The 13637-nt window shown below is 57.5% G+C and overlaps 1 protein-coding gene across 1 annotated transcript in view; it reads left to right on the plus strand.

The window, feature by feature from the left end:
• The first annotated feature begins 636 nt into the window (after positions 1-636).
• TRIM8 (tripartite motif containing 8) overlaps positions 637-13637 on the plus strand; it is a 29644-nt gene continuing 16643 nt past the window's right edge. The window contains exons 1-2 of the mRNA XM_062001625.1: positions 637-1895; positions 2196-2846. Coding sequence (XP_061857609.1) covers positions 2277-2846 — 570 coding nt within the window. The 5' untranslated portion in view covers positions 637-1895; positions 2196-2276. The remainder of the gene's footprint in view (positions 1896-2195; positions 2847-13637) is intronic.

Consider the following 13637-nt stretch of genomic DNA (forward strand, 5'->3'; position numbering starts at 1 on the left):
CTGTGGCGCAGGCATGAGCTGGTTCTAGGGCAACCGGCTCCTTTCTGTGAGCCAGCACCCTGAGCAACCCTGGCTCGTGGTGGCCAGGCAGCCCGGCGTCCCGCTGAAGCAGCGGCCGGCGCTCACACCGCGCCCCAGGGCCAGCCGGGCCGCCGCGGTGGGCCCCACAGCCCGCGGGGCCGCTTTAAGGCGCGGGGCGGGGCCGGTGACGCGGGGCCGGGGCGGGCCCGGGGGGCGGAGCCGGGGCCGCCGCAGCGCAGCTCGGAGCGGCAGCGCCCGGCGGGACCCAGCGGCTCCGGCGCCTCCGCTCCGCTTCGCTCCCCCCGGCCGGCTCCCGAGCGGGGCGGCCTCTCGGCGCGCCGGGGCGCGTCCGTCCCGTTCCCCGCTTCCCCTCTCCCCGGTCGATCCATCCATCCCCTGCGGCCGCCACCGCCATGGCCGCCCCGCCCGCCCCCCGCGCCGGCCCTCCGCACCGGGGCTGAGCTCGGCCGCCCCCCAGGCGCCGCCCCCCACTTCCTCCCTCCCCCAGGAGATCCGCTCGAGGATCCACGCCCCCCCCCCCCCCCTTCCCCCCCTGCTCGTACTCCCCCCGCCCCGGGCCGCGGCCGCCTCCCCGGGGGCGGCGGGAGGAAGGCCGGGGCGTGGGGCTCCGGCGGGCGGTCGGCGCCCAGGGCGAGCCCAAGATGGCTGGAGGCGGCGGCGGCGGCGGGGGCAGCCGCGGGGGGCTGTGCTGAGCGGCCCCGCCGGGACGGGACGGCTGGGCTCGGCTGGCCCCGCAGCCGCAGCCCCTCCGCAGAGCCCCGCCGGGCGGGCGGGGGAGGCAGCGGGAGCCGTTTTGTTCCGGTGACTTCAGGGGTTTTATTTTTTCCAATAACCTTTTTTTTCCCCTGTTTTTAAATTATTTCTTTTCTTTTTAACACGGCTCCGGTCTCCGTTCTCGAGCAGGGCAGCGCAAAATGGCTGAGAGCTGACTCGGCTCTCCCGGCGCCACACGCTTCGGCCGGCTCCTCCCGGCTGCCCGCCGCCGCCTCGCCCCTTCGCCGGACCGGGGAAGGCGCTGGGCGGGCGGCTCGGGTACCCGGCCCCGTGCCCGGAGACCTCCCCGGCTCCATCGCATTGTTGCTGCGTCCCCGCGGCCGGCCATGAGACCGGGCTAGGTCAGACCACCCCCCTCCCCCTTCCCCCCCCCCCCCGCCCCCGGACGCCGTCCTCCCCCAGCCCCGGTGGGAAGTCGGAGCAGGCTGATTCGGAGGCCGCGGGGTTCGGATCCCCCCTGGGCAGAGCCCGTCCTCTCTCCCATCCCCTCTCCGGAGCGCTGGGGGAGGCTGGGCGGGCTGCGCTGCGCTGGGCTTTGCTCTGAATGACCGAGCTCTCCCATTCAAGACCTCGCAATCGCGAAGCAGGAGAGAGGGTTGGTTTTTTTTTTTTCTTGTGGGTTTTTTTTTTCCCGTCTTGTCTTTTTTTTTTTCCCCTCTTCCTTTTTTTCTCTGCCGCTCCGCCGGGTTAGAAGCAAATCTCGGGGGCCGCCGAGAGAATTCATTTTTTCGCCATCGTCATCATCGCTATTATTATTATTATTTTTAATCTTCCTCCTCTTCCCATTTTGGATCTTAACCCTTTGATCTGTTTCCTTTAAAAGACTCCGATTCCCAACTCCCATCGGGGAAGAGGGAGGAGAAATACGGGGAAGGGAAAAAGCCCCCCCACCGAACGGAGGGGAGTGTGTGCTCTCAGCTGTTAGCCAGGTTGGTGGGGGACAAAAGTCCCTTTAAAATATTGAATGTCAGTTGCAAACCTAAGAAAAGAAAAATCCGATCCGGAGCGCTAAATTTAGGAGCTTTATATGGAACTTGGACCGTGCTGCTGGATTTTGTATGGATTTTTTTCAACCTTTGGTAAGTTTCGATTCACCTTCTGGGGTAAAAAGGAACAAATGGCTTTTAAGGGTGGTTCAGGCTTGGGGCTGTAAATCCTACAATGTCACGTTGTTTGGGGTGGGTTTTTTTTAACCGTTTGCGTTGCTTTTTTTAACGAAGCGACGGGGACGTCGCGTTTTCTGGCTGGAGATTCCTAGAGTGCTGCTCTGTGGTTGTGTTTTATCCCCGATGTTTAAAATCTGCTGCGGTTTGTTATTTATGGTGCGTGCTGCGGGGAGGGGGGAGCCCAGCCGTTCACCCCCAGCCTTCCCGTTGCAGGGAGGACAGACCCCGCCGTCCGCCCCTAGACCACACTGACTGACCGAAGCGGCTTGGGGGGAAACGTCGCTGCCGGCAGAGATGGCCGAGAATTGGAAGAACTGCTTCGAAGAGGAGCTCATCTGCCCCATTTGCCTGCATGTCTTCGTGGAGCCGGTCCAGCTGCCCTGCAAGCACAACTTCTGCCGGGGCTGCATCGGGGAGGCGTGGGCCAAGGAGTCGGGCTTAGTGCGGTGTCCGGAGTGCAACCAGGCCTACAACCAGAAGCCCAACCTGGAGAAGAACCTGAAGCTCACCAACATCGTGGAGAAGTTCAACTCCCTCAACCTGGAGAAGCCCCCCTCCGTCTTGCACTGCGTCTTTTGCCGCCGGGGCCCGCCGCTGCCGGCCCAGAAGATCTGTTTGAGGTGTGAGGCTCCGTGCTGCCAGTCCCACGTCCAGACCCACCTGCAGCAGCCTTCCACGGCCCGTGGCCATCTCCTGGTGGAAGCGGACGACGTGCGGGCCTGGAGCTGCCCGCAGCACAACGCCTACCGCCTGTACCACTGCGAGGCCGAGCAGGTGGCCGTCTGCCAGTTCTGCTGCTACTACAGCGGGGCCCACCAGGGACACTCGGTCTGCGACGTGGAGATCCGCCGCAATGAGATCAGGGTAAGTGGGGCCTTGGCGGAGACGCGGGTTCCTGCGGCTTGTGGGGGCTGAGGCTGTCCCCAGCCTCCCTCTGCCCTGCCCTGTTTTTTCCCTAAGGGCTCATGTTTGTGCAGGGCCTACGCACAGCCCACCCCGGTGCTGCTCGTCCTCCGCCCGGTCCCCCGTGGCGGACATGTTAGGTGGCCTCCCCAGCCTAGCGGTGACGGAGTCCGTGGGTGCCGGGGGGGTGCTCCTTGGGGAGGGGGGTCCGTGCCGGGAGGCTGTTGATGGCGATGTCCAGCCCGAGGACCTGTGACCGCTCAGGTCTGGGCTGTGTGTGCAAGGGCTGAGGTCCTGGGCCGGGGGGGTTTGGAGGGATCAGCTCCCTGGTTCTTGCTGGGTTGTGCAGCTGTTCGGGGGAAGGCAGAGGAGATGCCCATGTCTGAGGTTGAGTCACCCAGAAACTGGGCTCCCGGGGGGACAAAGCGGCCTCAGACGTGGACCCTGTCCATTGTAAGGCCTGTGAATGTCAAACTGCCGGCTCTTCCCACCACCTCCCGCCGGGGCCGGTGGCCGCCATCCCCTTTCCCTCGGCACGGGGACAGCTCCGTCTCACAGACTCGCAGCTTCTTACTGGCGGGGATTCGGGCTTGGGGTTTGGCCAAAGAATGGGGTTTGTGTGAGGGGCCACAGGGCTGCCCTCCCCCTTCCTGAAGCAGCACGGGGCGTAGCACTGGATTCGAGGAAAAGCGAGTCTATATTTTGCTCGTGGCCAGACCATCTGGCAGGAGCTTTCACCCCTGGCTCCCCACCCTGAGCTTCGCGGTGGGCATTTAACAGCCCTGCGGGCAGCCCTGCCGTGACCCCACCAACCACCTTCTCTCCCTCCCAGGGCTGCCCCTCCGACCCTTTGAAAGAGGCCTCATCACTTGTCCACCAAATAAATATTTAACAATGAACTGAATGGTGATTACTGTAAAATGGGGATGATTTCCTGTGTATTTTAATGTTGCCAAAATGAGTCACCATTTAGCAATTAAAAGAAAAAAGTCATAAATAAAAATTGCAGGATAATTACTTTCCAATTGGATGGCCAGGCCTGGGAGGAGGAGGAGGAGGGGGCAGCTCTTTGCAAGAGGAGTCAGCCTGAGCTCACAGGAAGGTTATTTTCCTCTCCAGGTTTTTTTGGGGAAAACCAGAGACCTCCATGGAGGTGCCAGCAGCTCCGCCACACGCACTGGAAGGGGAAAGACCCAGCCAGGCTTGTGGAGAAGCACTTTCTTGCTTCTATTTATAGGGAGTCATTTTGGTCTGTCTCTGCCAGGGTGGGGAGCCACCCCGGGAGGGCTACGCGGGGCTGGGACGGGGCTCGCGTGTGCATTTCCCGGGAGCCTTAGCCAGGGACCAAAACTATTTTTCCAGGTCCTTTTCCAGGACACTTTGATCTCATCCGTTCCCGCTCTTGCTGTGTGGGTTTTCTTTCTTTTTTTTTTTTTTCTTTCTTTCTTTCTCTTTTTGTTGTTGCTGCCGTTGTTACGGCTGGATGTTCTCTGCTCCTTGCCGATGCACGCTGCTAATGACCTGGCAGAGAGCTACCACCAGCCAGGCTGGATTTTGGCCCTGGCTTGAAGTTTTAGGCTAAGTGGCCAGACACCAAAGATGTGAGATGGCTTAGCGTAGAGATGAAGAGTTATTTTGTGACCTTGGTCAAATCCCTTGGTACCTCCATCACCGTGTTATCTTAATTCCCTTTCTCCGTGATGATAAGCTGGTCTCTTCCCACTGGGCACGTGGCTCAGTTGGGTGCTTGGAGGCTGGGGTGATGGAGGATAGCTCAAAGCTCGGGGACGACGTACCCCTAGGATGCCCCTGGCTCCTGTAGTCGAAGCAGTTCCTCCATGAAGCATCTGAAGTAGGGAAGAGCACTCAAGAAGAACACCTGACAGGTTGCTGCATGGCCGTGGCCAGGTCTGTGTGTGAAAGCTGCCCCTCGCCAGGCGGGAGGGAACGCGACCGCGTTGGCTGCGGGGTGAGGGTGCGTGTGCTCAGGCGGGGAGCCAGGCCCGGGATTCCTGGCCGCTTGCTCAGCCCACGGCAGTGAGCTGCCCGCCGAGCATCCCGGGCAAGGAGGGCTGGGGCTGGGGGGGGATGAGTAACACTATGCTTGGGAGGTCCGGGGGAGGCCTCAGCCTGAGAGGTTTGTTCCATGTGTGGCTCGCGTTTGGGAAGCCGTTCATTGAGTAATGAGTCAAAGTCGGGAGGCTCAGAGCCCTGTCCTTGGTGGGGGGGACTTGGGAGCGTGGGGAGTACGACGTCAACCCGGCGTGGCCCCAAGAGCCCAGAGGAGGGCCGGGAGCCTGCAAACGCCCTCCTCATAAACCCCACCTTCCTTTCTAGTATTTATTACTCTGTCTCTGCTGCCGACCTGCCTCCGAGGGCATCTTACCCCCAGTCACAGCCCAACTTGAAGGGGAAAAGGAGCTCAGAACTCCCCAAGGGCAGCAGCAGCGCTTCCTCAGCTGGCATTTGGGGCAAGAGACCTCACGTTGGGTGAAAGAGGCCAGAGGTTGGGTCTGCAGGAGAACAGAGGGTGTCTGTAGAAGACTTACTGGAAGCAGAGGCTCACGGCCAGTGGGTTTGGAGGAATGGATCTGCTCGCCATTAGGTGCTGCACAAACCCACAGAGCCCTGGCTCACAACTGGTTGAACTCCATGGTGCAATACAAACAGTAAATAAAATATGTGGTTAATCTTTCTTTCGTGGGCGTATAAAGCACTTACCTCCCCTTCCCCCCCCCCCCACCCCGAGATGTTTTCTCCTTTGTTTCCTGTTTTTGTAGTGCTTAAAGAGGAGAGAGGAGGAAAGAAAAAAAGCCAACAGCCCACCTTTTTTGTGTGTGTGCTTCTTGTCGGTTTGATTGTGTCAAGGTCTCAAAAGGAAACATTTTTCTCTTCCATCTTTGCTGCCTGAGCCGTGTGCCTCCTGCCTGTGTCGGGGAATCCGCCGTCTCCTTGGCATGGGGGAACCTGTTTCCAGGGCTGAAGGTTGCCCCAGCAGGAGATTGACATGTTGCCACCTTCTTATTTGTTTGGGTTTTTTTTTTTTGTATCCAGAAAGGGGAAAAATACATTGCTGGGGTGGAAGCGCAGGTCAGAAAGCAGCAGAAAAAGAAAGGGTTAGGAGTTGAGTGGTGTCAACGTGTTTGCTCCGCTGCTATGTAGAGGAGAGTTGACTGTGGCTGGGTACGTTAGAGCTTGTGTGGGGATGTCCCAGCTGCCCATCCTCTGCTGGAGGTGCCACCAGTGCAAGAGGGCTTGGCTCCTGTTTTATTTCAGGGAATGGAGATAGGTTGCCCTCAGACCTAGCTTGCAGTGCATTTCTGGGAAAGGGGGAGAAAATCTTTCCATGTTCAAAAGAGCTCTGGAGGTTTTGGAGGGAGAAGGTGTGGTGTGGTGCTGAGCCCTGGGGCAAAATGCTGTGGATCCTTCTGTAGGTGTGTGGGAGCAGCGCTGAGCGTGGAGCAGGTCCAGGGGGACAGGGGCTGGGCCGCTGAGTCCATCTGCTTGGTGTCTTTGGGCTTGCTTTCTTGTCAGCAGCCCAGCTAAGGGCAGCTAGGGTGCTTTCTAAAGTATGAGAAGGAAGAGAGGTGAGCACTTGGTGGAAGCACAGGAAGAGATGAATCCCGAGTCTGTAGTAGAAACTCCAGTCCTTTGCCAGCGTTGGCCACCAGCCCCAGTGCAGAGATGGCCCTTGTGCTTTTCCTACCTGCCCCAGCTGATTGCCTCTGTGGTTCAGAAGCTCTAGGCCTCTAGAGAGGAAATGCCACCAGCTTTTCTTTGCTACACAGCTCTGAAACCAGAGATAGCTTCCTGTTTGAAAGAAGTCCCGTGTCTCATCCCTACACTGCCATCTGTGCCAGGGATGTTTTGTGGGGACCTAGGAAGCCTCGCAGGTGGAGAGACTGGGGTCTGCGCTGCTGCCAGACTCCTAGCATGAGCTGCTGCAAGTTGTTTTACTCTGAAACAGGTTTGGTAACTTGTGATGGGCTGGATTTTTACAGGCTTACTTATTTTCCAGATGACTTGTTTATGAGGAGTGTGGCACGCAGCTCACTGGAGGCATTGTGAGCGCAAAGTGCCCAAGTGCTCGAGCGTTAATTTAGCTCTCATGACTGGAGATGGTGTGGGCTGGTGCCTGGCAGGCATTCCCTGTGGCACTCTGAGCATACCTGGTCCCCAGATGACTTTTGGAGTAGGTCCTATGAAGCTGGAGATGTGCAGCTTCTCCCTGTGCCCTCCATCTGAGCCTCTACCAGCACCCCAGAGCTAAACTGCCAGCACAGTGCAGGAGTTAGGTCAGCCTAACCTGTGTCTCTCCCTTCCCTGCCTTTGCCCATGCCCCAGTTCCTGCCCATGAGCCTCCAGAGTCCAGCACTTGGCTACTAAATGTGACTGATCGTTGTGCCCTGGAATGCTGTCAGTTGGTCAGGCTGCTGTGATGAGTAATGACTTGTCGGGCCTTGGGCAGCACAGCGATCCCAGCACCCACCTTGCCTTGCCTGCCAGCTCATGCCTTCCCCACCATGGATCTGCCAGTCTCTGCTGTGCAGCCCTGACAGGGGCAGCAGGGGATTTCAGTTCAGCCCACAGGGGCCTGTGCTGCCCTGGAGAGCTCTCAGGAGGGCAGAGCCACCCTGCTGCAAACCCAGCTGGGTCTGCAGGCCAAGTGTCAGTGGCCGTCTTGGCGGTCCCTGATCTTTGGATGAACTGGGACCATCTCCTGTCTCCCTTGGGTTTGGATTAAGAGCTTTTCCCTGCTGCTTTCCTGCTAAGCTTGAGCATTTTCCTCACCCTTAGCCCATCAGGTTGCTTGTTCTAGACCTGCAGCTGCAAGTCTTCGGTGTAGAGTCAATCCAAGAAGTGACAGAGGTGGAGGATGTGGGAAGGCAGCCCAGTGGGTTTGGGTGGGAAGGAGGAGGGGACAGCTGTGGTAAGGAAGAGGGGTAGAACAGGGACTGCAGTGGAGAATGCTCCCTTCCCACAGGGGACAATGCAGGATGGGTGGGTGCTGGGGAAGAGCAAAATGGAAGGAGGAGAGGGAGAGAGAGGCTCACCCATCTGAGGATCTTGAGCTGCTTTGCAAGGAACAGGGACAAATTGTAGCCCAGGCTTACCCCTGAGGTATGTAGGGGTTGGCTGTACTTTGCAGGTGGGGATGTCTGGGCACACTTGCCCACCCATGCCAGACAGCCCTGGCACCTTGGAGCCCTGGCTTCGAATGAGTCCATGAGATGAGGGTGGCCTGGTCTGCTCTCTGAACCAGGAGGTTATAAGCCCAGCTTTGTCTGATGCCGAGGGCATTAATAAACTTTGCCCAGACCCTTGGTTCAGTCCAAATCCCAGCGGTGATAGTTGTGTGAGGCTGGTGTGGCTGCTGGCAGGGAGATGTGCAGCGTGCTGCTCTCCTCCAGCCCGGGAGCCTGCCACAGAGGGAGAAGGAGGAAAGACAAGGGCTGCAGCATGACCTTCCTCCACCCCTCGGCCTCGTGCCTCGCATATGAGAGCCTGGGGGAGCCCTTAGAGGGACACGTGAGTCCAGGGACTGTCCTTCCCCTCTGCTTCCCTTGGGCTCTCCCACTGCTTGGCCAAGCCCTGTCCTGCTGGAGGGGGGTCTGCAGCCTCTCCATTGCTCTGCCTCTGGAGCCAAGGAGTTGCCTCTGTCCCCATCTGAGCAAGGGGGAGCAGAAGTGGGGGCTGGCGAAGGGGGTGGGAGGAGAAGGCAGATTTCCATGTCTCACAAAGGGCACAAGCGATCAGATTCGTGCAACTGCCCAAGAATAAAGAGGCTCTTAGAGTGCTGGCTGCCCTGACCTCTCTCCTCTCTGCTCCAGAGGACAGCGTGTGACCACACAGGGATTTCTTAGCTGTGCTTTGCAGGGAGGCAGTGGGTTTTCTCTCCCCAGATCTGTCTGCAGCTTGCCTTGCAGCATATTGGCCTATTTTTTTTTTTGCTCATTACCTCTCTGTTTACTGGAAATCTTGGTTCATGGTGGTAATTTCTTCTTTTCTTCTCTTTAATTTCATGTAATTGTTTTGGGTTTGTTGGGGATTTTTTTTCTATGTGACACTGAAATGGGCCTGAGAGCAGCAGTGCTTCCAGAGCAGGGACAAAAGTAACCAGGAAACACAGGGCAAGAGAGGAGGGATCGACACCGAAACAATGAAATAGCCAAGCAAGGAAAGACTGAATGCTCAATAGCACAAGCCTTTGCAGAAATGCCTGGCTAGTGCAGCATTTTATAATCAGCTTCTGTGCTGGGCTGGCCTGCAACGGTAGTGTGATGGGGGAGGAATGCTTTGAATTAGCTGGATGCCAGAATTAATTCTGTCAGAATTCAAATGTACATGTATGTAGGGATTTATAAATAAACACTTGGAGCCAGATTCTGCTTTGCCACGCAGGCTCCGGGGCAGAATCTGGTCTGGCCTGTCTGCTTGGTTCTTTCTCTTTAAAAAAAAAAAAAAAAAGAAAAAAGCTATAGATCTGGGCTAGGTTCTGGTGACTTTGTCAACTTTCTGTGTTTATCAGCAGCCTGTAGGCTCGGGAGATGCTGGTGTGGTTGGAGGAAGGGGGGTGGCTCCGAGGAGTCGCAGCTGCTGAGCTCGCTGGCGGTGGTAGCCGGTTTCTGCAACGAACCTCTGCTCGTTGACAGGGAAGATGAGGCGTGTACTGGGGGACCAGTGGGGAACGTGCAGGATCAGGGATGTCCTGCTCTTCCCTTTCCTCCATGGAAGAAGGACTGATAGAGACAGCCACTGCTCCTTTACCCAGGAGAGCTACAGCTGGGGCGCTGGGGAATGGAAGAGATGCCTGCTCCCAAATATGGAGGGAGGGACAGTTATTTTAGGGCGGGAGACTCTGGATGCACGCAAGAGCTTTTACATATGTCCCCCAGATGAACTCGGGGGAGAGGTTCCCAGTCCCGAATCCCTTCTGATAAGGACAGCTTCAGCCTGCTCTTGCCAGGGGATAGTGCTTGTCCCTCTTCTGTCTTGTAAGTCACTTGTGATGGTAACATGAGCAAAGTTCCCAGCTGGGAGCAGTGCCCTGCGCCGCGGTGCCGCCTGCGTACCGTGGCTGCGAGCCACCCGCTTGCTGGGACGCTGTTCCACAGCTGTGGGAAAGGAAAATTAAACACGAGTCAGTTTCATTTCTCTGTTTCTTCTCTTCCCCCTACCTGTCCTTTCTCAGTTCCTTGGTGTGCGGATGCTGTGGGGGGCTGGGAAGAGCCGAGCTGCGGATGGCTCCAGATGAGGCAGTTGGCAGGGAGTGACGTTCCGGATGGCTGTGTCTCTCTGAAATATGAGTAAACGCTGTCAGACAGCCGCTCGGACGAGCCGGGGCTCGGCGAGGGCTCAGCTGCCCTTTCCTCCCTCCACCCATCCCTCCCCGTATGGGATCCCCCGTTTGCTCGGTATCACCCAGCTCTCCCCTCCCTGCCTGGGTGACCTGGGAGCTTCATCCTTTGGAGCTTTGGAGAAAGGGAAGGAAAATCCCCCATACCCTAATGGAGGCAGTGTTTTCCCTCGCTGTACAACAGCTTAATCCGAACCATCATTTGAGCCAGCGATTGTATGGCTTTAAAACCCCCATCCCCTGGTTACTACTCCCACCCCCTTCCCTCCCAGTCGCTGCCGGTTCGGTGCTCGGGCACATGCAGACACGGATCGATCGCCCGGGGTGGGGGGTGGGCGATATTTTTGTGGTGATGGGTTTTATTGCTGGTTGTGATTGTTGTTAGAAAGTCGGGGGGTGGGGGGTTTGGCGTGTGTGCTGTAACAAGCTTGTGCGTGTGGCAAGGGGAGAGAGGGTAACATGATCGTGTCCTTCTGCTCATTATGCTCTTGCTGCTGGGGGGTGGGGGGGACACGCACATCCCTCTCCCCATCCAACTGCGCGCGGAGCTGCCGGCTCTGCGGTGGGAGCTGCTTTTCCCTGCAGGTGAACTCCTCTGCGCTCAGACAAAGGGCTGGGGGTGCCGGTGCCTCCCTTTGTTCTCCTCCTGTCCTGGTGCACCCGCCTCTGACGGCAAAAAGCCCCTTGAAGCGTGCCTCTCAAATGGATGGAGCGGAATAAATGTGCTGCCGGGTCTCTGTCCCTCTCGCAGACGCTTTGGGGATGGGGGGGATCTGTGCTCCCCCTTCCCTTGGGTATTGTGCTTAGTGCTGGGGATGGCTGGATCCAGGAGGGAATAACCAGAGCTCTCCACCATTGTGACTGAGGCCTGTGGTCCCTGTTTGGCTCAGAGGAGGTTTGGTTTTAGGGGAAGGGGATGGGATCTCCCCCCGGGAGAGAATGGGAGTATGTTTTGGGGTTATTTTGCTGCCTCTGCCTACTGGCATCCCACGTGACAGGGCATCCAGGCAGGGGACTGGAAATAATGCCTTGTGTCATGCGAAGACCACCCCTTGCCAAACACATCTCCCAAGAGTGTGAGCCCAGCAGGTAAAAACCACAGCTTGTCCTCGAGCCAAGGATTTTGTTGCATTTTACAGACAACAGGGGAGAAAAAGGTCAACTGAATCTCTGCAACAACCCAAAATCTCGGTAGGGAAGTTGGGGTGTTAAGTAGAGAGAAGCGACGGTGTGGGGAACCTGCTAGGGAGTCAGGAAGTTGGTGACAGCGTGGGGAAGCAATCCTGGAGACATGAGCTTTCTTTGCTGGTGGTGGTACCTTGCCAAAGAAGGACCCTGCTAACTGCCACCACCCAGGTGCTTTCTTCCCTAGTCCTCCTCAAGGCTGGCTCCTGTCTACTGCTGGCATCTGTGAACATACATGGTACTAATCTCCATTTATCAAAGTGCTTTTGCAGCAATCTAATAAATGATACTGAGGCAATGAACAAAAGCTAAACCTCCCACTATGGGTTAAAACTGCCCACTGGAGCCTTCCTCAGGAAATGTTCCTGCTTCCCAAAACGCAAAGCCCAGCTTTGCAGGAGAGAGAGACAGGGAGACAGCAGGCAGGCAAGAAGGCAACCTTCATGCACATGCTGCACCCGGTAACTGTAGACACAGACGTTTGAGGAAGAACCTCATGAAAGATGGGGACTGGGAACGTCTGTCAGCTTGGGTAGAAGACAGAGGAGACCAGGGGAGTGGAAATGTGTGGGGCAGCAATCCTGTATGTCCTGAATCCCAGCCCTGATGGCTGCTTTGCACCCGTGTGTGGAGACTGTCTCTCGTTCTGCTCAGCGGAGGGAGCAGGCGTTAACGTTTTGAAGGCCAAGTAGAAATCCTAACCTGGTGTTGTGATGAGGCTGTGCTAGCCAGCAGGTAAGAAGCCCCCACAGAACTGCAGCAGCCAGGTTTCTTTGTGGGTGCAGACTTGTCAGGGGATGAACTGTCAGTGTTGTTGGTCCTTCTGCTCTAGAAAATGGCAGTGTGGTCACGGCTAGAAATGGCTTCTCTGGCTGTACCCTGCTCGCCGGTGCTGCCTGCCCTGTGTCTCGCCTCTCAGCACATCCTGCGTCCCCTTCACAAGAGGATAATGAAACTGAAAGGGGGAAGCAGAGGAAGCTGGAGGCACCTTGGACTGCCAGGCTTGATCGAGTACTACTGGTCTGCTGGAGACCCGAAGAGTTGGGTCTTTCAGTCAGGAGATGAAATGTTGTGTGGGGAGAGGGCATCTGGCAAAAGTCACCTCATCTGGGGATGGAAACAGCCTCAAATGCAGCTCACATGAATCAGCAGGACTGGGGTTGAGCAGAGCCGTTCCCCTGGCTCCCTGGGAGGATGGAGCCAGCCAGGGTCTGAGCTGTCAAGCTCCGATCACCGAGTCAAACCTGGAAGATAAATGATACTTCAGGGGCCTGAGATCAATAATGTCAAAGACTCGCCCGTAATGGGGCGAGATTAAAAACCAATGACAGGCCCTCTCCTAGGAGCAGAAGTCAGCATGTTGAAGGACAGCAGCAGGGTTTGCTCCTTTATGCTTATTCCCTGGCTGTGCCCATGTCCAAAACCCACCTTCCCAGGCTGCCCCTGCAACGTCAGCATTTGCCTCTCAATCAACACCGACCTGGTCCCACAGATCCTCTATGGGCAGCCTCTCTTCACCAGTCCCCATGCAGCTCTCCAGCCCTTGGAGTGGCTGAGGTGAAGACAAAAGGGATGCAGCCCGGTGCTGGCCGCCAGCCGCTTTTGTGGCTGGGGGATGAGCTGGGGCTGCAGGAGGCAGAGGAGGGGAGGAGAGGCTGAAGCAGGAGGTCACAGCAATGCTGTGTGTACCACAGTGTCCTGTGTGCTGTAAAGAGGAGCTTTGGGAAGGGGAGTTTAGGAAATGAGGGCTGGACACAGGTGGGGTGTGTGATTGCTCCTGCTTTGGGGGGCACTGGTATTCAAGCTTGTCAGAGAGGTGGCTTTTCTCCAGGGTGGGTGTGGGGCAGAAACTGTGCCCCTGCGCTCGGCTGGAGCTGTGCTGCCCCTGGTCAGCAGCAGCCACGGCTTGGACAGGCTGGAGGAGATATTTCATTTATCTGCAGGAGCAAATTAAGCTGGAGTCCTTTTTTTCCTGTACATCCTTAAAGGGACGTGGGCCCTGCTGCAGCTCCACAGGGCAGGGCCTCGCTGGGGCTCCTGTGAAGGGTGGTGGGAAATAGGATGTTGTCTGTGTTTCCCCCGTGCAAGGACGATTAAAGGAGAAGGGGCCGGGCTGTCTCCTGCCGCTGCCCCTCCCGTGCATGCGTTGGGAGCTGGAGGTGCTGGTTGCCTTTGCCCTGGGCTCCTCTTCCCCTTCCTCCCCACTCCCC

Source organism: Colius striatus, chromosome 8, assembly GCF_028858725.1.
Source record: "Colius striatus isolate bColStr4 chromosome 8, bColStr4.1.hap1, whole genome shotgun sequence".
Lineage (NCBI taxonomy): Eukaryota > Metazoa > Chordata > Aves > Coliiformes > Coliidae > Colius > Colius striatus.